General features: G+C 53.5%; 1 protein-coding gene across 4 annotated transcripts; it reads right to left on the bottom strand.

Moving 5' to 3' along the window:
* Positions 1-756: 756 nt before the first annotated feature.
* LOC128822472 (centrosome-associated protein CEP250-like) lies at positions 757-20094 on the bottom strand. Of its 4 annotated transcripts, none has more exons than XM_054004195.1 (21): positions 19497-20094; positions 18503-18550; positions 18123-18355; positions 17518-17671; positions 15228-15569; positions 13597-13938; positions 11966-12307; positions 11121-11311; positions 9688-9815; positions 9340-9509; positions 8441-8617; positions 7711-7845; positions 7291-7434; positions 6548-6828; positions 5198-5357; positions 4323-4617; positions 3743-3897; positions 2478-2819; positions 1903-2043; positions 1335-1512; positions 757-1037 (listed from the first exon to the last, which is right to left on the bottom strand). In XM_054004195.1, exons 1-20 carry the CDS (start codon positions 19509-19511, stop codon positions 1357-1359), a joined length of 3951 nt encoding a protein of 1316 aa, XP_053860170.1. In that variant the 5' UTR covers positions 19512-20094; the 3' UTR covers positions 757-1037; positions 1335-1356. The 4 variants fall into 4 exon arrangements, with proteins under 4 accessions (XP_053860170.1, XP_053860171.1, XP_053860172.1 ...); XM_054004196.1 differs by having other exon boundaries at positions 1903-2040; XM_054004197.1 differs by lacking the exons at positions 17518-17671; positions 18123-18355.
* Positions 20095-21150: the final 1056 nt, after the last annotated feature.

Below are 21150 nucleotides of genomic sequence, written 5' to 3'. Positions count from 1 at the left end.
ACAGACTGGACAGAGTCCAGCACAGGGCCACAAAGGTGATGGAGGGACTGGAGCATCTCTGCCGTGAGGAGAGGCTGAGAGAGCTGGCACTGCCCAGCCTGGAGCAGAGCAGGCTCAGGGCATCTCATCCCTGGGGGTAAATACCTGGGGGGAGGCTGCAGAGGGCACAGAGCCAGGGACAGTCGCAGGGGTCTTAAGGCACCAAGTGACACACAGGAGGGGCCCTGTGCAAGCACAGGAGACACTTCTGCGCTGGGAGAGTGGTCGAGCACTGGTGCAGCTGCCCAGGGAGGTGGTGGAGTCTCCATCCCTGGAGAGACTCAAAAGCCACCTGGACACATCCTGGGCAGCTGGCTCTGGGTGGCCCTGATGGAGCAGGGGCTGGGCAAGGTGACCTGCAGAGGTGCCTCCAGCCTCCCCCAGCCTGAGATTCTGGGACTCTGAGAATAAACAGGCTGCAGTTTCCTAAGGACAAATGAAAAAGCTCCACACATGGCAGGTTTCTCCTGCTCTCACCAAAGTGGTTCATGTGACATGTCTCCCTTCTGCAGATTCCTCCCTGCCTCTCAAGGTCATGCCTTGAGGCTGAGAGAAATGTTTGCCATGGTCATTGGTTTGGATGAGTAGCATCAATCTTTAAGAATTGGTTTTGCTGGCTTGACTAGAATTGCTACCATGTTGATTCAAAATATAATGCACTATACTGGAAGTTATAGGTCTCTGTGCTGGGTAGTAAATAACCCTGATAAAGATCTATTAGTTTAATCATGATCATAATAAACTCTTTATTTTTCTATAAATATGTCTTCCATCCTATGGAACACAGTTGTGTAAAGACTCAATTTCACCTATACTATCCTTTAAACATAAACTACTGACTAAGTCTAAGACTACATCCAGCGGCATGCTGCCTCCTCTCTGAGATGTTCAGGAAGCAAGGAGGTCCTTTCTGCACCTCGTGTCTCCTTCCTGCTCCCTGCACAGCTCTCCAGGTGGTCCTGTTGGTCTTGGGCCAGCTGTGACTGCAGCAGGGACACCTGAAAGAGGCACAAGACCCGGCTCAGACAAGCCCACGCTGGCAGGAGCATCTGCAGCCCCACGGTACCGGCTCTCGGGGCAGATGGAGCCTCCAGCTCCAGCCTTCACCAACACTCTGCCCTGGGGCAAGGGGAAGGGAACAGGCTCCCAGAGAGAACAGAGCTCAGAAGTCCAGTTCAAGGCTGGCAAAGCCTTCCCACGTACATCCCTCAGCCACCACAGGTCTGTTAGAGAGAGTTCCCATGGGATTTAGGAACCCAACTCTGCTTTCCAAAGCACACATTTGGGCCACTGACCCCTTTCTCCACAGGCTGTGCATCAGCAGGAGGGCTGCTGCTCCCCTGAGCTACTGGAGGAGTCTTCTATTGTAAAAGTTAACCGTTTTCGATGGGCAGACTTGTGGACAGGCAACATAAAGTAGTCTGGGCAGAACACTCTCCTAAAAATTCTGATTCTTCTCCTTTCAGGTTCCACCTGCACATTGGATGGGAGAGAGGGTCACAGAAACCTGTCAGCAAACATGGAGCAAAAGGACTTCCGGATATCATGGCAAGGAGAGCTCTGCTCTGAGACCCTGAATTGCACTAGACAACACTGGGAGCAAAAAGCTCTCGCTGGGGGCTGTGCAAGAGAGGCCAGTGTGTGCGCGGGAACACAGGGCCAGGGAGGGAGGCAGCGGAGTGAAAGTGCCCTTGTGAAAGCCAGGGTCTGCCCCAACAGAGAGAACAAACAAAAGGGTGTGCCCACAGCAGGGACAGGGAGAGGCAAGGAAACAAGCAGAGGTCTCCAAAGCACTGCCTGGGCTAATGTGCCAAGTTCCAGAGAAGCCTGAGGCTCGGCAGAGGCAGCAAAAGCCCAATTTACCTGTTTGCCACTTCTCCTGGGCTCACTGGTTAATTCAAGCCTCTCTTTCTTCTCTTCCTCTGCTGATACAACAGGCTGCTTGGGTTCCAGGCTGGTCCCTGAGCCACATAACAGCTGTTCCACTTGTGCTCCAATTGCCTGCTGGGTATTCAGAGAGGAGATGATGCCCATATTTCAAACACCACAGAAGCTGTCCCTCAGAAATGTCCATCTCGGGAAGCATCCCGAAAGCAACAGCAGTGCACCTGCTCTTCGGCCCACTCAGTACAAAACTCAGCTGGGTTTAGCCCATCACACTGCTCATCTGCTCCATTAATTTGCACACCAAATGCAAAGCCCCACGTGTTTCCTCCCCTTACATGGGCACAGGAAAAGCAGCTCCTCATGCCCAGCTTTTGGCCTGGAGCTGATTTGAACAGCAAGCTCCAGAGCTGGATCAGTCCTTCTGGGCAAGCCAGGAAACAATCTGGCAGTCAATGGTCTCTGGCTGGAGCCAGGCAGACAGACAAGGCTGCCTGCTGCAGCCCGGGCTGCTTTACCCGAGCAGGCCTGGACTGACAGGGATAGAGACCCACCTCTTCATGGGAAACAGCACTGGAATCTTCCAGGGACCCTGGAGTGGACTGAAGGTCAGTGCCAGTGCCTGCCTGGATACCAGACTTTCCCTTCAGCATGTCCAAGTGTTTCATCAGATGGCCCTTGGCAATTTCACTCTTCATCAGTGCAGCAGTCAGTACTTCAGCCTTCTCTCTCCATTTCTTCAAAGAAGCAGCCCCATGCTCCAACTCTTGCTGCACGCCTTCCTTCTCCACCTCCGATTCTGGAGTGTTTTCCTTACGATTTCGCATCTCAGGTGCATGCATTTCATTCGTCGTTTCCAGATCTCTCATGCGCTGCCAGTTCAATTCCCGTTCATGCTGCCAAAACAGGGAGAAAAAATGTCACTCGTTCCCTCTCTCGGTTTGCTTTTCAGATCCCATCTGGACTCCTGCTGCAGGGGCAGGCACAGGCTGCCCCTCTCTCTCTGCCCCTCGGGATGCTGCAGACCTTTGCTGGGCTCCCCCCTCAATGCTGCGCTTTCCCAGCTCACTCAGCCTGTCCCAGCTTCCTTTCTGCCCTTCCCCACTCCAGTGCTCCACTCCAGTGCTCTTCTGGGGAGGAGCAGCCAGGATTTCAAGTCCATGCTAAGCAGGATTAAGGCAGTGCCACGAGGATGTGCTCTCCATTAGGGAGGAAGGGAAGAGCAAACCCGCCCCCAGCATTTCCTTCCCTGGGGTTGGGCTGACAGCAGTGGTTTTCCACCTCTCCTGTGCAGAGTTTCCATGGCTCCATCCCCGAGAGCCCCACTGCCCTCTCTTGGAGCAGCAATGGCCAGATCAGTCTGTCATTCCCTGCTGCCACTCAGGACGAGTTCTCCCCTTGCAGGCACACGTCCTGGTGTGGATCAGCACTTGGCTTTCCTCTCCTCTCTCCCCACTGGCTGCTCTCAGATGGCCAAGGCCAAGCACCTTTCTATTAACAGCAAACTTGCTCCTCTCACCTCCCCTTCCAGATATTTAGAAATATGAATATGTTTTTGGACACAAGGAATTCCCCAAACCATGCAATGTCAACAGAGACAGTGTGGCTTCGGAGAAAAAAGCATCTAGGGCACAGAAGCCCATCATGGAGGAAAATCAGCAGCATTAGCTGAATTTTACATGACTACAACATCCTTTCTTCCTTATTCAGAAGAATGCAATTGGGAAAGTTTAACTGGAAAATTCTGCTCCTTAGAACTCTGAACAGAATGTGCAAACACAGCTAGGAAATGGCCCTTTGTGGCATCTGCCAATCTCACCGGCACATCCATCCTGTCCTTCTCCAGGTTCTCCAATTTCCTCTTCAGAGATGCCACCTCCTGACAAAGAGTCACAGCCTCTTCCCATCTTTCAGTGGCCTCTTTCTCCAGGGCAGTTTCTCGAGAAATGTGCTTGACTGCTGCCTTCCACAAATCTGCAGCAGGGAAGGGGAAGGGGAAAGGAGAAGGGGAAAAGCAAAGCAAAGGCAAACTGATGTGCATGCTGCAGAGACAACAGCGCTGTCTTCTCTGCCTGCCTGTGTTTGCCAGGCCCTAAGCCCACAAGGGCTCCAAAGCTGACAGGAAGGCAGGAAACTTCCAGGCCGAGAAAAAAGCAGGAATGAAAGGGGCAAGGTTCAGAGGGATAGGAAAGTGTGTTTGCTCTTGGCCTTGTGCAGAGTGAACAAGCCAAGAGAGACAAAGGAGAGGGGATGCCTGTGCAGCCCTGCTCCAGAGAGGCCAATAGCCTGGAGGCTCTGGCAGGGCCTGGAGTTTGGGGGAATCAAGCTGAGGCATCCAGCTACAGCTCCTTAGCTGCTGAGACAGCAAGGGGCAGTGAGTGGGAGAGGAGAAGCTGTACCTTTCTCACTTTCCTCCAACTCCTGCAGCTCCAGGCTGCGGGCTCTGAGATTGTCCCTCTGAACCTGCGTCTTCCTCAGCTCCAGCTCCACGGCCTTACACTGTATGGCCAAGGCAAGAGCCTTGTCATCAGAGCTCTGGAGCCTCACACGCAGCTCAGACACCTCAGCCTCCAGCACGTCCACAGAGTCCCTCAAAGCACATTCTCCTGCTCCAGACTTGTGCAGTTCCTGCAGCAGCTGCTTCTCTCGAGTTGTCTGGGAAGCCTCCACCTGCAGGTCCTGCAGGGCCCAGATCTGGAAGATGGATGCACAGAGCCTCAGGGACAGGGCTGCTCCTGAGGCCGCAGAGTGGGCCAGAGGGAGAGCAACAAAGAAGAAATTATTTCAGGCAAAAACCATGCCGAAACCAAAAGGAACAACAGAAGCAGGGATTCCAATGGAGACAAATGTAGAGAAAAGAGGGAAAGGGAGGCAATGGGCATCCTTGAGGCTGCAGCTCTGAACAGCAGCTGAGATGGCTGCGCTGGAAGTGCCCTGCCCAGCCTGCCAGAGGCACCTCTGTGTCCCCACATTGCTCAGGGCCCGGCACAGGCACCAGCTCCGTCTGGGACGACACTGCTAACTGAGGGACAGAGAAGCTCCAGAGGAGTCTGCTGCTGCTTCCCCTCCCAGATTTCCTGCTGGGGCCCAGGAGAGAATGGTGGAAAACTTTGGCAGCAGACAGCAGATCCAGCCTCGGCCTCAGGGTGCAGCAGCAGCCCCGGGCAGAACACGGCAGCTGTGGATGCTGCTGGGAGGGGAAAGAGGTTGGGGCCTCCAAGCCAAAGGTGCTGTTGTGTGTCCCTGGAGAAGTGGATGCCACTGCACAGCTTACCTGGGTGTTGAACTCCTGCATTTGTATTCTCTGCTCAGAACAGAACTTCTCTGCCCTCTTAAGAGCAGAAAATAACGGAGACGCGTGATTGTTCAGCGCCAGGTTCTGTTTTTCCACCCTTCTGAGGCACTGGTGCTTTTCCTCCAGAGACAGGATCAGCCTAGAAGGGAAGCAAGCAACTCATTACTATGTGATATCACATTTTATGAACTGGTAGGACTTGCGGCACCTCAGGGAAAAACTCCTCTGTCTGATGAGGTTTGTCTAAACAACTTGGCTGTTTATTCCTCCTGCAGTCAGAGCCCAGCATGTGCCTACTCTGCTTTTGGCCCTGAAAGAACAGGGAGGTCCTGCCTACACGCCCTACCTTCTTTTTGAGATGGGAATGTGAATACAAACCTAACCAAGTCTTGCAATGAAGACATTAGAGGAGAGGAACAATTTTCTTCTGACTAACCAGGCTCCAAGGGAGGGAGGTTTGGTCAACATGGAAGAGACATTTCCTTCCCCCATCTTCTACGTCCAGGTAGGAGGAGCAGCACCCCACAGCCAGGGGCTGTCTGGCAAGTTCCCTAAGATTTACCAGCACCCACCCTACTTTCAGCTGGAGAAACAAAGGCCCAAGTGGCAACCGAGGCTTGGAGCAAAACCTGATGGAAGACACAGAAGGCTCCAGGCAAGCAGGAGAGCCCTGCCTTTCCTTTGCCTTCTTCTTGGAAGAAGAATCCTGTGGCACTGAAGACCGGCAGGACTTGATCAGCTGGAGGAGCCCCCCATACCTTGGTCCTGTGTCTTGCATTCTTTGCAGAGTCAGTAATGCCTGTGACTGTGCAGGGTGGCAGGGAGGCTGCTTGACCCCCTCCAGGCACCGGGGCACAGTTCATGAGGAACGATGCAACAGAGCCGTTCTTGTTTCTGGGCTACCTCTGAGGGCAATCTGGCCTAAGATCAGCAATCAGGGCCTTAAGATGGTTCTGCCCAGAAAAAGCATCAGAAGCCAGGCTGATCCACATCCCAAAGGCTTCAAGTTACAGGACCCAAGGTGGAGCTGATGGATGCATCCAGCTCCTTACAATGAAGCTCGGACAGTGTCAACACACCCACCTAACAACACAATACCCCCTAGATGGAAAGAGCTACCCCCAAATCCTTTGTCTGCAGAAAAACTCTTATCTGATGGCTTCAAAGAAAAGAAAATGAAAGACAACATCCAGACAATGAGAAGTGTCTGCACGGAGAGTTCAGAATCTGCAAGTTAGGAAATGCTGCCAGTGAAATGCCTGGCAGTGCAAAGATGGCAAAGAGGGAATCCATTCACCACCATGCAGAGTCCCACAGGCCTTCATTTACCTGTCTTTTTCACTCTCTAGGGCATTCACGGAAGCCTGCAATTCTGAATTTTGCTGTGCCACTTCTTCCCATTGACTCCATTCCCTCTCCAAGTACTCCAGATGCACTTGCAGCTCCTTTTTCTGATTTTCCGCCTCCTTCAGCATCTTCTGGACGTGCTCAATCTCCAGCAGCTGCTGCCTGAACTCTTCCTGGGCCTCCCTCACATCTTGCTGGGCTCTCTGGACAGTCGTTTCCTGGGACTCTCGGCAGGCTGCCAGCTGAGATGTCAACTCTCCCACCTCCAGTCCAAAAGAACAAAGCAGTCAGAGGCTACAGCCACAGCTTGTCACTGTCAGCCACAGCACCAAGCTGTGAGGAAAGCTAAAGGACAACTTTCCATTTCTCCCTGGCCTGAGAGCTCCAGATTCACACTGGATATGGACCACTTGTTTCAGTCTCTAAGTGGCCCACCACCAAGGGCACCTGAAAAGCACCTCCCAAACCAAGGCTAGCTAGGAGAGGCCAGCAGGAATCCATGCTGGTGGTTGCTGGCCAACAGCCCAGAGGACTAGCCCAGCTGTCCAGAGCAGCAGCTGAGATTCGGCAGAGCTCTGGGTGTCCTTCAGAGCAGCTGCCGTGGAGCCCCCAGAGCCCGAGACAGCCCCGGGGATCACCCCATCAGCTGCTGCTCTGCCACGGAAAAGCAAGAAGGCCACAGACCCCACGCTGCATGGCTGCAGTGCCACTGCTGTTTCACTCACCTGCTTTTGTAGAGCCTCCCTCTGCTCAAGGAGCAGATTCATTTCCTCTTTGAGGCCTTGTAGCTCTTCCTCGTGCCTCCTCTGTGCTGCCTGGATGTCACTGTGAGCTTCCTGCAGCTCAGCTTGCAGATTTGCCTTGATGGTCTGGCAACAAAATGCAGAGCAACTTCCTGGAACCTGCCCTCAGGCTCAGCTTGTTCCACTTGCTGCCTCAAAATCCCATTCCTTCAGCTGCTTCTTTCGGCTTCTCTACCCAGCTCCGCTTCCACTGCAAGCCTTCCTTCCTGGGGCTGAGCTCTGGAGCTTACCAGGCTCTGTGCTCCCAGGGCCTGAAGCAGCCCTTGCCTCCTCAGTCCCAGGAGCTGCCTTTTGTGCCCTTGTCACTGCCCTGCCCTCTGTTGCCTGCCTACTCACACTTACCTGGCTCTTCTCCTGCTGCTCTTTCACCTCCTGCCTGAGCTGCTGGACCTGCTGGTGGGCTCGGCTGAGCTCTTCCTGAGTTTGGAGCAGTGCCTCTGATAAAGCACTCTTCTCCTTCTGCTCTTCCAGCAGCACCTGCACAGAAGGAAAGAGCAGAGGGCTTCACACTTCTCCTGCAACATCCGTGTGGCAGAGGCAAAGACTGATGGGCTCACGTGCTCTCACAGCACTCGGCTGCTGCTCCCCTGCGCCACTGCCTGCCCCGGGGCAGACACAACTTCCCAGAAAGTGACTTAAAAGACAGCCCAGAAGACATCTCTGGGTTACTGTTCAGAAATACTCCCGGCAAGTCTTTAAAAAGATTTTTCTCTTGTCAGTGTTCCTGCTGCGCCCTCCCCGTTCCCACATAAGAAAAGAGCTACAAACTCACTTTGGCTATGAACACCAAAAGGGGAGTGGAAAGAGAACGGTGAAGGTACCCTGAGGTACATCTTAGAACAACAGAGCACAAGAGCAGCACAAAAATCTCAGCTGACAGCTGATGTTTCTGCCTGGCTTCCTATGAGAGGGCTCATACCTGGTCCCAAAGACAGCCCCGTTCAGCTTTCAACCTCCCCTAGTTCAATGTAGAAGACACGGAGGGCGTGCTCCACACATCCCCACCTCCTGCCATCTCCCACAGCTCCAGCCTTGCAAAAAATCACACCAGTTCTCCTCTCACAATCATTACCTCTCGCTTGGCGTTTTCAAATCTCATTAGTTCTTCTTGTTGGGCCAGCAGGGTGGCAACTTTCTGCCTCATCTCAAACTGCACCTTCCTGTGCTCCTGCTCTCTCTCTGCCTTCTCTTTTTCCCATTGCTCCAGCATCTCCTTCATCTCTGCACGGTGCCTTTTGCGCTCACTTGCCTGAGGAGGGGAGGAAAAATTTGCAAGATGAAGTCCCAGGCAAGCTCCTTGCTGAAAAAGGTGAAGCTTCATCCCTCCCACAACCCCCAACAGGAAAAAGCAACAGCACTCCAGAAACGGTATCCTGTCATGGAATTCAAAAGGAGGCTCAGCAGGTGCAAGAATCACAGACTCGTGGAATCTCTTCTCTTGGCAAAGGCCTTCCCAAGCGTTGAGTCCAAGCACTCAGAAAAGGAGGTGTCACCTTCCGCTCTCTGATGCCCCAGTCACAAGGACTGAAGGACCAGGGACAAGGGGCCTGTTCCATTTGCTTCCAGCCCAAAGCTAATCCCTCTGTCCACCATGGAAGCACAGCAAGAAAGGAGCCGAGTTCCCACACCTGCAGCCAGCAGCACTGTTGGCATCTGCTCCACGCTGGCATCTGCTCCACGTGGCAGGTGGGACTCGGGGATGCTCCTGCCCTGGGCTGCCACGTTTTGGGTGGGCACTGCCCAACCCGCTCTGCAACTCCTCGTACACCCTCAGTGGAGCCGTGGCTGCATTTACTGTCCCAGCACCATCGTGGGGGCCTTCGGGCACCTCCAAGTCCGAGCTGCTGACTCTGCTGCCTGGCCCAGCAGCAGGAGGCCTCTGGCAGAGGATTGCTGCCCTTTCACACCCTCAGGCTCTGCTTGTGCTAAACCGACCCACAGGGCTGGCTTGGACAATTCAGAAGTCCCTACCAGGTCTTGCAGGAGCTTCTTTATTCCCAGTTGCTGAGCAGTTCCCTGAAGCCTGAGGCTTTTGTGGTGCTGCTGCTCTGCCTGCAGGAGCTGTTGAGCTGTGTCTTCCCGTTCCTGCCTCCTGAGAGCTCTCTCTGCTTCCAGCTCACGTTGCAGGCACTTCACTTGTCCTGCAAACACGACCAACAGCAAGAGTCAGAGTCTTTACTGACTTTACTGACCTCAGGCCCTTTCAGTGCCAGAAGCCCCACCACTCCTCAGAAGCCCTGTGGACAGAGGCAGCTTTACAGGGAGCTTAGCTTCTCTAGGCAGGGGCAGCACCACAAACAAAGCACATGAGGTTCTCACCTTCTATCACCTCCTTGGCCTGTGTGACTGTGAGCACTTGAGCCTCCAGAAGGTTCCTGGTCACCTCCAGCTGAAATATCTGCTGCTGAGCAGCAAACAGCCTGGATTCCAGGCTCTCCTTTGCTGACCTACAAGTTGCACATACGGAGAGACATGAGTTGCTTGCTCCAGACACCCACAGCAGCTTGGTTATTCCAGGACAACGTGGCTCAAGATCCCCACACCTGAGTATGGGAAATGGGGAAACTTGCCCAGAGAAGGCAAGTTCCATTTCAATAGCAGAGCAGGGCCCTCAGAGGGACTGCCCAGGCCTTCCTTATGGCCTGGCATAGCACAGACAGCCCAGCCCAACTTGGCCTCAACAGCCAAACCTTCAGCTGCTGATCCTGACCTACGACACTGGGTAGCTGTGCCCAAACAGGCTGGAGCGACGAGCAAAAGCCCAGCCCCTGCCCACAGCCCTTCTCTCATCAGCACTTCCAAGCTGCTCTGCAGGGGGACACAACAGGCTCTTGTCCTGGCTGACTGCTGGCTTTTTAATGCTCTTGATAATGGACATAAAGGTACATCATCCTCCAGGCCCCCTGTATTTACGAGACTTCAGATCTACTTTGCATGACACAGTAAAATCTCATGGTCACGGCAGCACTTGTAAAAATTCAGAACACCCTTTGGTCTGAACAACAACTACCTGAATGCAGAGACTGCCGTTTAAACTCTTGCAAGGCCATGGAGTAGACTTGCCACCTTTCGTTTAGTGTTGCTGGCCAAGCAGGTAGTAGCCCAAGGGACTTGTCCTTCTTTACAGAGTGAGAGGGACCATCCAAAGGGACATTGGCAGGTTTGGCAGCTGGGTGCCCATCAACAATCAGCAAGAATCCCCAGAGGCTGTTGCAAATTCCAAGGAGCATTCCCTGATGCTCTCTAACCTGCTCTAGGTCCTGTCCCACACTTCTCAAGAGTGTGCTTGGAAGCAGAAAGCCCTCAAGATTTTCAGCAGGAGCCTTTGGCTTCCCCCTGAATGGCAGCATGCTACTCCCAACGTTCCAAGGGAAGAGCCTGGAATGCTGAAGACGAAGCTTCAGTTCTGAAGATCAGGATCATGTCAAGCTACTTGGTAAAGAATGAGGGATGTTCAATGCCCAGAACAAGGAACCAAACCCAAGAGAAACTTGAGGTTTCACTCAGCATCTGCATGGTTTAACTACTACTCAGTTCAGGGCTAGTGGATGGCTTTGGACTTCCCACAGGAGTGTGCTCAGTGTCACAAACAGGAGCCCAAGGCTCACAAGAGCTTTGCTGGCTTTTGATGTCAGAAAAATAACCTTCACATTGTGGTGCTTTTTTTTTTTTTTTTTTTCCCCTTGAGATTCTTCCATATTCTGTCCATGGAAGGTACAAATATCAGAAAAGGCTCTGCTCCCTGCCTTTACCTGGTCTCTGCCAGCTGCCTGGAAAGGTCTTGTCGGAGCCACTCCGTGGCTGCCAGTCGGCCCTCATGGTCAGCCTTCTGGCCCAGCAGCTCCTCCTCTCGGCGCACCCGGGCCAGTGCGTGCCCTTGGCCAGAGGGTTCTGGGCTCAGCTGCTCCAGAGACCAGCTCGATGAATCTTGCTCCTGGGAAACCTGGAAGTGGGACAAGGTACAGCTCGAGCCCTTCCTCGGGAGCCCTGTGCAGAGCCAGCCAGTGGCACCGCGCAGGCAGCCAGACAAGGAGCACCTGTGCTCTGGCCTCAAAGTTTCACAGCATCTGCCCTATGCAGCTCTGATAGCCTGGGCTGCCAAAAGCCTCTGGCAATGTTACCTTGCAAGTGCTGTGTCAGGCCCTGCTGGCTTGCCTGGGACCAGACAGCTCCTTCCCAACAAACATCCCTACTCCAAACTCCGTGTTGTCACCCAAAAGCACTGCGTCTTCTACAACTGCCAATACCATTTTCTCTAAGCACCAGGAGTGCAGCTGATTTTCAGCCATTGCTCCAGTTTAGTCCATCACTCAGTTTAGTCCATCACTCTGCTCACCTGCTCCATTACTTCCCACACCAAATGCAAAGCCCCACGTGTTGCATGGGCACGGGAAAAGCAGCTCCTCATGCCCAGCTTTTGGCCTGGAGCTGATTTGAACAGCAAGCTCCAGAGCTGGATCAGTCATTCTGGGCAAGCCAGGAAACAATCTGGCAGTCAATGGTCTCTGGCTGGAGCCAGGCAGACAGACAAGGCTGCCTGCTGCAGCCCGGGCTGCTTTACCCGAGCAGGCCTGGACTGACAGGGATAGAGACCCACCTCTTCATGGGAAACAGCACTGGAATCTTCCAGGGACCCTGGAGTGGACTGAAGGTCAGTGCCAGTGCCTGCCTGGATACCAGACTTTCCCTTCAGCATGTCCAAGTGTTTCATCAGATGACCCTTGGCAATTTCACTCTTCATCAGTGCAGCAGTCAGTACTTCAGCCTTCTCTCTCCATTTCTTCAAAGAAGCAGCCCCATGCTCCAACTCTTGCTGCACGCCTTCCTTCTCCACCTCCGATTCTGGAGTGTTTTCCTTACGATTTCGCATCTCAGGTGCATGCATTTCATTCGTCGTTTCCAGATCTCTCATGCGCTGCCGGTTCAATTCCCGTTCATGCTGCCAAAACAGGGAGAAAAAATGTCATTCATTCCCTCTCTCGGTTTGCTTTTCAGATCCCATCTGGACTCCTGCTGCAGGGGCAGGCACAGGCTGCCCCTCTCTCTCTGCCCCTCGGGATGCTGCAGACCTTTGCTGGGCTCCCCCCTCAATGCTGCGCTTTCCCAGCTCACTCAGCCTGTCCCAGCTTCCTTTCTGCCCTTCCCCAGCCTCTTGCAGCTCCACTCCAGTGCTCTTCTGGGGAGGAGCTGCCAGAACTGCAGCCAGGATTTCAAGTCCATGCTAAGCAGGATTAAGGCAGTGCCACGAGGATGTGCTCTCCATCAGGGAGGAAGGGAAGAGCAAACCCGCCCCCAGCATTTCCTTCCCTGGGGTTGGGCTGACAGCAGTGGTTTTTCCACCTCTCCTGTGCAGAGTTTCCATGGCTCCATCCCCGAGAGCCCCACTGCCCTCTCTTGGAGCAGCAATGGCCAGATCAGTCTGTCATTCCCTGCTGCCACTCAGGACGAGTTCTCCCCTTGCAGGCACACGTCCTGGCGTGGATCAGCACTTGGCTTTCCTCTCCTCTCTCCCCACTGGCTGCTCTCAGATGGCCAAGGCCAAGCACCTTTCTATTAACAGCAAACCTGCTCCTCTCACCTCCCCTTCCAGATATTTAGAAATATGAACATGGGTTTGGACACAAGGAATTCCCCAAACCATGCAATGTCAACAGAGACAGTGTGGCTTCGGAGAAAAAAGCATCTACTTTCACAGCATCTGCCCTATGCAGCTCTGATAGCCTGGGCTGCCAAAAGCCTCTGGCAATGTTACCTTGCAAGTGCTGTGTCAGGCCCTGCTGGCTTGCTTGGGACCAGTCAGCTCCTTCCCAACAAACATCCCTACTCCAAACTCCGTGTTGTCACCCAAAAGCACTGCGTCTTCTACAACTGCCAATACCATTTTCTCTAAGCACCAGGAGTGCAGCTGATTTTCAGCCATTGCTCCAGTTTAGTCCATCACTCAGTTTAGTCCATCACTCTGCTCTCCTGCTCCATTACTTCCCACACCAAATGCAAAGCCCCACGTGTTGCGTGGGCACGGGAAAAGCAGCTCCTCATGCCCAGCTTTTGGCCTGGAGCTGATTTGAACAGCAAGCTCCAGAGCTGGATCAGTCATTCTGGGCAAGCCAGGAAACAATCTGGCAGTCAATGGTCTCTGGCTGGAGCCAGGCAGACAGACAAGGCTGCCTGCTGCAGCCCGGGCTGCTTTACCCGAGCAGGCCTGGACTGACAGGGATAGAGACCCACCTCTTCATGGGAAACAGCACTGGAATCTTCCAGGGACCCTGGAGTGGACTGAAGGTCAGTGCCAGTGCCTGCCTGGATACCAGACTTTCCCTTCAGCATGTCCAAGTGTTTCATCAGATGACCCTTGGCAATTTCACTCTTCATCAGTGCAGCAGTCAGTACTTCAGCCTTCTCTCTCCATTTCTTCAAAGAAGCAGCCCCATGCTCCAGCTCTTCCTGCACGCCTTCCTTCTCCACTTCCGATTCTTGAGCGTTTTCCTTACGATTTCCCATCTCAGGTGCATGCATTTCATTCGTCGTTTCCAGATCTCTCATGCGCTGCCGGTTCAATTCCCGTTCATGCTGCCAAAACAGGGAGAAAAAATGTCATTCATTCCCTCTCTCGGTTTGCTTTTCAGATCCCATCTGGACTCCTGCTGCAGGGGCAGGCACAGGCTGCCCCTCTCTCTCTGCCCCTCGGGATGCTGCAGACCTTTGCTGGGCTCCCCCCTCAATGCTGCGCTTTCCCAGCTCACTCAGCCTGTCCCAGCTTCCTTTCTGCCCTTCCCCAGCCTCTTGCAGCTCCACTCCAGTGCTCTTCTGGGGAGGAGCTGCCAGAACTGCAGCCAGGATTTCAAGTCCATGCTAAGCAGGATTAAGGCAGTGCCACGAGGATGTGCTCTCCATCAGGGAGGAAGGGAAGAGCAAACCCGCCCCCAGCATTTCCTTCCCTGGGGTTGGGCTGACAGCAGTGGTTTTTCCACCTCTCCTGTGCAGAGTTTCCATGGCTCCATCCCCGAGAGCCCCACTGCCCTCTCTTGGAGCAGCAATGGCCAGATCAGTCTGTCATTCCCTGCTGCCACTCAGGACGAGTTCTCCCCTTGCAGGCACACGTCCTGGCGTGGATCAGCACTTGGCTTTCCTCTCCTCTCTCCCCACTGGCTGCTCTCAGATGGCCAAGGCCAAGCACCTTTCTATTAACAGCAAACCTGCTCCTCTCACCTCCCCTTCCAGATATTTAGAAATATGAACATGGGTTTGGACACAAGGAATTCCCCAAACCATGCAATGTCAACAGAGACAGTGTGGCTTCGGAGAAAAAAGCATCTACTTTCACAGCATCTGCCCTATGCAGCTCTGATAGCCTGGGCTGCCAAAAGCCTCTGGCAATGTTACCTTGCAAGTGCTGTGTCAGGCCCTGCTGGCTTGCCTGGGACCAGTCAGCTCCTTCCCAACAAACATCCCTACTCCAAACTCCGTGTTGTCACCCAAAAGCACTGCGTCTTCTACAAGTGCCAATACCATTTTCTCTAAGCACCAGGAGTACAGCTGATTTTCAGCCATTGCTCCAGTTTAGTCCATCACTCAGTTTAGTCCATCACTCTGCTCTCCTGCTCCATTACTTCCCACACCAAATGCAAAGCCCCACGTGTTGCGTGGGCACGGGAAAAGCAGCTCCTCATGCCCAGCTTTTGGCCTGGAGCTGATTTGAACAGCAAGCTCCAGAGCTGGATCAGTCATTCTGGGCAAGCCAGGAAACAATCTGGCAGTCAATGGTCTCTGGCTGGAGCCAGGCAGACAGACAAGGCTGCCTGCTGCAGCCTGGGCTGCTTTACCCGAGCAGGCCTGGACTGACAGGGATAGAGACCCACCTCTTCATGGGAAACAGCACTGGAATCTTCCAGGGACCCTGGAGTGGACTGAAGGTCAGTGCCAGTGCCTGCCTGGATACCAGACTTTCCCTTCAGCATGTCCAAGTGTTTCATCAGATGACCCTTGGCAATTTCACTCTTCATCAGTGCAGCAGTCAGTACTTCAGCCTTCTCTCTCCATTTCTTCAAAGAAGCAGCCCCATGCTCCAGCTCTTCCTGCACGCCTTCCTTCTCCACTTCCGATTCTTGAGCGTTTTCCTTACGATTTCCCATCTCAGGTGCATGCATTTCATTCGTCGTTTCCAGATCTCTCATGCGCTGCCGGTTCAATTCCCGTTCATGCTGCCAAAACAGGGAGAAAAAATGTCACTCATTCCCTCTCTCGGTTTGCTTTTCAGATCCCATCTGGACTCCTGCTGCAGGGGCAGGCACAGGCTGCCCCTCTCTCTCTGCCCCTCGGGATGCTGCAGACCTTTGCTGGGCTCCCCCCTTAATGCTGCGCTTTCCCAGCTCACTCAGCCTGTCCCAGCTTCCTTTCTGCCCTTCCCCAGCCTCTTGCAGCTCCACTCCAGTGCTCTTCTGGGGAGGAGCTGCCAGAACTGCAGCCAGGATTTCAAGTCCATGCTAAGCAGGATTAAGGCAGTGCCACGAGGATGTGCTCTCCACCAGGGAGGAAGGGAAGAGCAAACCCGCCCCCAGCATTTCCTTCCCTGGGGTTGGGCTGACAGCAGTGGTTTTTCCACCTCTCCTGTGCAGAGTTTCCATGGCTCCATCCCCGAGAGCCCCACTGCCCTCTCTTGGAGCAGCAATGGCCAGATCAGTCTGTCATTCCCTGCTGCCACTCAGGACGAGTTCTCCCCTTGCAGGCACACGTCCTGGCGTGGATCAGCACTTGGCTTTCCTCTCCTCTCTCCCCACTGGCTGCTCTCAGATGGCCAAGGCCAAGCACCTTTCTATTAACAGCAAACTTGCTCCTCTCACCTCCCCTTCCAGATATTTAGAAATATGAACATGGGTTTGGACACAAGGAATTCCCCAAACCATGCAATGTCAACAGAGACAGTGTGGCTTTGGAGAAAAAAGCATCTACTTTCACAGCATCTGCCCTATGCAGCTCTGATAGCCTGGGCTGCCAAAAGCCTCTGGCAATGTTACCTTGCAAGTGCTGTGTCAGGCCCTGCTGGCTTGCCTGGGACCAGTCAGCTCCTTCCCAACAAACATCCCTACTCCAAACTCCGTGTTGTCACCCAAAAGCACTGCGTCTTCCACAACTGCCACTTGGAAAACAAAATTTCTCTCTGGATCTATTTCATTGCTGAAAATTTTCTGGCAGGTTGGGGAAAACTAATTTGATTGCTGAATCAAGGGGAAATATACAGGATTTCCCCCTTCAAGAACAAGACTCCCATCAAAGTGTCACCTCCTTTACATATTCAAAGCAACTCTGCAAGGAGAGGATGCCTCACAGTGAAATGGCTCTTGTGCTGAGCAGACATTTCATGACTGATGGGCATCTGGCTGATGTGGCCGAAACAAAACCTCTGCTGTGCATTTCCCAAACCTACTACATTCCCCAGAACTGAGACTGTCTGACGGAGACCATCAGAAGCAAAGCCTTCTCCTGCAGCTATCCTGTAACACCCAATCCAAACCTCCTCTGGCACAGCCTGGGGCTGTTTCCTCTTGTCCTGCCCCTTGTTCCCTGGGAGCAGAGCCTGACCCTCACCTGGCTGCAGCTTCCTGTCACAGAGAGCTGTAGAGAGCAAGAAGGTGCCTCCTGAGCCTCCTTTTCTCCAGCCTGAGCGCCCCCCCCAGCTCCCTCAGCTGCTCCTGGCCACACCTGTGCTCCAGACCCTTCCCCAACTCCGTTCCCCATTTTAGAGGCTCTGTGGCTGCCCAAAGCAACACATTTTGCAGAAGTATGCAACGCTTTGCTGATGAACACACATATCCCTGGCTAGTAAAGGCATGTGCCATCTCGAGCCAGGTGTGCACAGCAGTGTGCCTGTCTTCTACTGCCAGCAACAGCATCTGGGCTGATCTGGCTGCCTCAACTCCCACTCCCACAGGTGCTGCCTAGGAATAAGGTGTTCAGAGCCATGCTAACATCATGCCTCTCTTGCTTCAGCAGATCCCTCTGAAGCTGCAATTCCTCCAATGACTGCCTCTTGACTTCCAGCTCGCTCTACAACGATGGGCCTTCTCCCTCGAGTGCAGCCAAGTCCTCCACTGTACAAGAAGGGGCAAGACGAGTTTTCAAGGGAAAACCAGTCTCATTTCCAAAACCAACCTCCATCCTGTCCTGCTGTTCTGCCTGTTCTGCCTGGGCTGATGTTTCCTTCTGCTGCTTGGTGTTCTTCAGACGCAGACACAAGGCTCCTGGCTCCGGGATTCCAGGGCACTGCAGCTGCATTTCCCTGGACTTCTCAAGGTTTGCACAGTCACTGCAGAGACAAGGCTCAGTCAGAAGAATCAAGAGGCCTGAAGAGTCAGCAATGCCATTTTCAGCACTCCAGGATGGAGCTGGGGACAGTGGGCTAAGGAAGACCTTGCTCTTTCCCTCCCAAGAAAATCCTCCAAAGGCAAAGGGAAAGGCAGGGGTTTGCCTTCCTTCAGTGAGAAGCAGTGGCTGAGCAGGGTTATGCAAAGAACAGAATTCAGGGAAGTAGCACGGTGAGAAGAAGGAGTCTTCTATTCCAACATGGCTCTGCATCTCCCAGACAGCCTTGGCAGTCACAGTAGAGCATGAAAAAAATAGACAGGACGATGCTCGAGAGACACACTGAGGCCTACACATGGTAGGCAGGTGACTTCTTCACTCAGGACACCTCTGAACTCCCAGGCCTGGAAGCAGGTTTTTTCTGGAATGCAGCAGGAGGAGGAGGAAATGCTCACCTCCTGATTTCTTCTAGCAGAGGGTCTATCAGCTGGAAGCGGCTTCTGATCCTCTGGCCTCTCCCTTCCATTTGATCAAAATATTGATGAATGTGCCCACAATTCTCTGTAGCTTCCCGAACCACTTCAAAGGGATGCTGCTCATCAGTGGATGTCAGAGTTGAGAGGCTATTCCCAGGATTGTCGGTGCAGATGATGGAATTGGCCATGCTGTCACTGTCGTCTACCAGTGCCTGAAAGCCCACATCCAGCTGTTAGTCAGGTATTCTGTTCCTATTGCAAAGCAGCACTGAGATGCCTCTTCTGATCCCACAGGAACCAGTGTCCACTCATGGAGAACCAGTTTCAAAATGCCAGCCAGCTCAGCACACTTTACTCACCTCAGGGGCTCTGGAGGAATGTCCCTGCTGAGAAAGCCCTCGAGCTCCCTGCAAGAGCACAGGGAAGAGCACACTCAGACTGCATGGCTGCCCCTGAGGCAGTCGCCTCTGAGTGCTTCCCAGCCTGTCCCAGAGCACAGCAATTCCAGCTGAGCTCTTCCTCCCCTCCTTGGGAATATTTTCAGCCCAGTAGTTTGACAGCAGCGCAAATGAACATGCTGGAAGGTGTCTCATCACTTCTAAGAACACCAGAAGGCGAGTTGCCCAGAGCCCCATTCAGTCTGGCCTTGAACAGTGCCAGGGATCCAGGGGCAGCCACTGCTTCTCTGGGCAACCTCAAGCCTGGGTGCCAGGGCCTCAGCACCCTCAGAGGGCAGAATTCCCTCCCAATATCCCATCCATCCTTGCTCTGTCTTGGTGGGAAACCACTATCCTTTGTCCTGTCCCTGCAGGCCCCTGGCTTAAGTCCATCTCCAGCTCTCTTACAGCCCTTTCATGCATTGGAAGGGACTCTAAGGTCACCCTGGTACATTCTCCAGGCTAGACAACCCCAACTCTTGCATCCTTTTCCCTTGCCACAGGTGCTCCAGCCCTTGGAGCATCTTTCTATCATCCTTGTGACCTCCTCTGGACCCCTGGCGATCATTTCAGAGATGTCTGGGAGAAACCCATTCTTGACTCTGGGAAGCGCTGAGCTGTGCTGTAATTTGGGTGAGGGGAAGGCAATGAAAAGCTGCTCCCTTGTTTGTACCCACGACCTCCAGTGAGACAAGGACGGAGGAGGAGATGTGGCTGTGCTCTGGGATGGCCAGGAGCCACCCATTCCCCCCCACACCTGTCCCCATGGCAAGCACCAAAGCTGCTGCCAGCTCTGGAACAGCCAACTGTTAATCCCTTGCTATTTCCAAAGGGAAATGTTTCCCGAGGCCCACCCCAGGCCCTCCCAGGTCCCTGCTGGGCTTGGCACAAGGAGAGCAGCAGCTTTCTCACTCACCCGCCGGGTCTCCATCTGTCCCTCGGCACAAGTGGAGAGTAAACAGCAGTGCACAAAGGCTCTTGGCCTTTGCAGGGTCTAAACCCCAGTGCACAAAGGCCCTTGGCCTTTGCAGGGTCTAAACCCCAGTGCACAAAGGCCCTTGGCCTTTGCAGGGTCTAAACCCCAGTGCACAAAGGCTCTTGGCCTTTGCAGGGTCTAAACCCCAGTGCACAAAGGCCCTTGGCCTTTGCAGGGTCTAAACCCCAGTGCACAAAGGCTCTTGGCCTTTGCAGGGTCTAAACCCCAGTGCACAAAGGCTCTTGGCCTTAGCAGGGTCTAAACCCCAGTGCACAAATGCCCTTGGCCTTTGCAGGGTCTAAACCCCAGTGCACAAAGGCTCTTGGCCTTTGCAGGGTCTAAACCCCAGTGCACAAAGGCTCTTGGCCTTTGCAGGGTCTAAACCCCAGTGCACAAAGGCTCTTGGCCTTTGCAGGGTCTAAACCCCAATATCCAAAGGTTCTTGGCCTTTGCAGGGTCAATAGCACACAATCAAAGTGCCCTTGGCCTTTGCAAGGTCCAAGCCCCAAAGTTCATGAGCTGTTGACAGCTCCAGGGTCCAAACCCCAATAGCCACGAGCTGTTGATTGTTGCCAGGATCCAGCCCCCAACATTCCATGGCCTTTGTGATGGTTGCCAGGGTCCAAGCCCCAACATTCCATGGCCTTTGTGATGGTTGCCAGGATCCAGCCCCCAACATTCCATGGCCTTTGTGAGGGTTGTCAGGGTCCAACCCCCAACATTCCATGGCTTTTGTGATGGTTTCCAGGGTCCATAGCCCAGCATTCCAGGGGCTGTTGGAGAGGTCCTCCCTGGCTCTCCCCCCATCCCAGCTCCCTGCTGGTCCTGGCACGGGCCCTGCCTCCCCCGTGTCCCCAGAGCCCTGTTGGGCAGCTGGGCAGGGACCTGGCTCATAACATGAGTTCAAAGTTGCTGGTGCAGACAGTGTCAGTTTGAAGGCTCAGCATTCTCAAGACCTGCAGGCTCTTTAGGGATGCGCTTGGTTCCTGAGTCACAGGAATCCTTCTGTCTTTCCTGACAAAGGAGAGATGGAAGAAAAAGCCTACAAAGGTTCTTGCTGCTTACAAATATTCATAGAAAGTAAAGCTTTGCCTTTAGAACAGCCACATGAGGAGGAAGAATGGTGTTTCAGGGGCTTTTCAAATTCCTACAGAGAAATGCCAAGAGCTGCAGTGTTTAAGGCTCACAAAATAGATTAAGAATCCTGAGACAACCACAAGTGCATTTTTTTCTCTGCTCTCTGTTTGGCAATATATCACTAGGTCTTCTAGACAGAAGAAAAGTCTTGCTGCTTACATCAAAGATTCCTCTCTAGGAACAGAGCTTCAAGAACTAAATGAGTCTGCATGTAAAAACCTTGGCAGGTACTTTTTGCCCTCATCTTCAATAGCGTTTGTCTGTGCCCTAGGGAGGAATTTTGTGCCACAGTTGACATGAATTGGCTTCTGAGCAGGGCACAAATCCTGCGTGGAAGAGAAGAGCTGCACCTGCCTTCTGCAGGACCTGTCTCTCCAGAGACGGATGGCCCCAGGATGTCACTGCCAGTTCAGGATCAGAGACCGATGCAGCTTCAAGTCTCTGCTTCCACAAGAGC

The sequence above is a fragment of the Vidua macroura genome, chromosome Z (assembly GCF_024509145.1).
Source record: "Vidua macroura isolate BioBank_ID:100142 chromosome Z, ASM2450914v1, whole genome shotgun sequence".
Classification (NCBI taxonomy): domain Eukaryota; kingdom Metazoa; phylum Chordata; class Aves; order Passeriformes; family Viduidae; genus Vidua; species Vidua macroura.
Note: the sequence above shows the minus strand (reverse complement) of the source record. Positions and strands in the feature narration are given on the sequence as shown.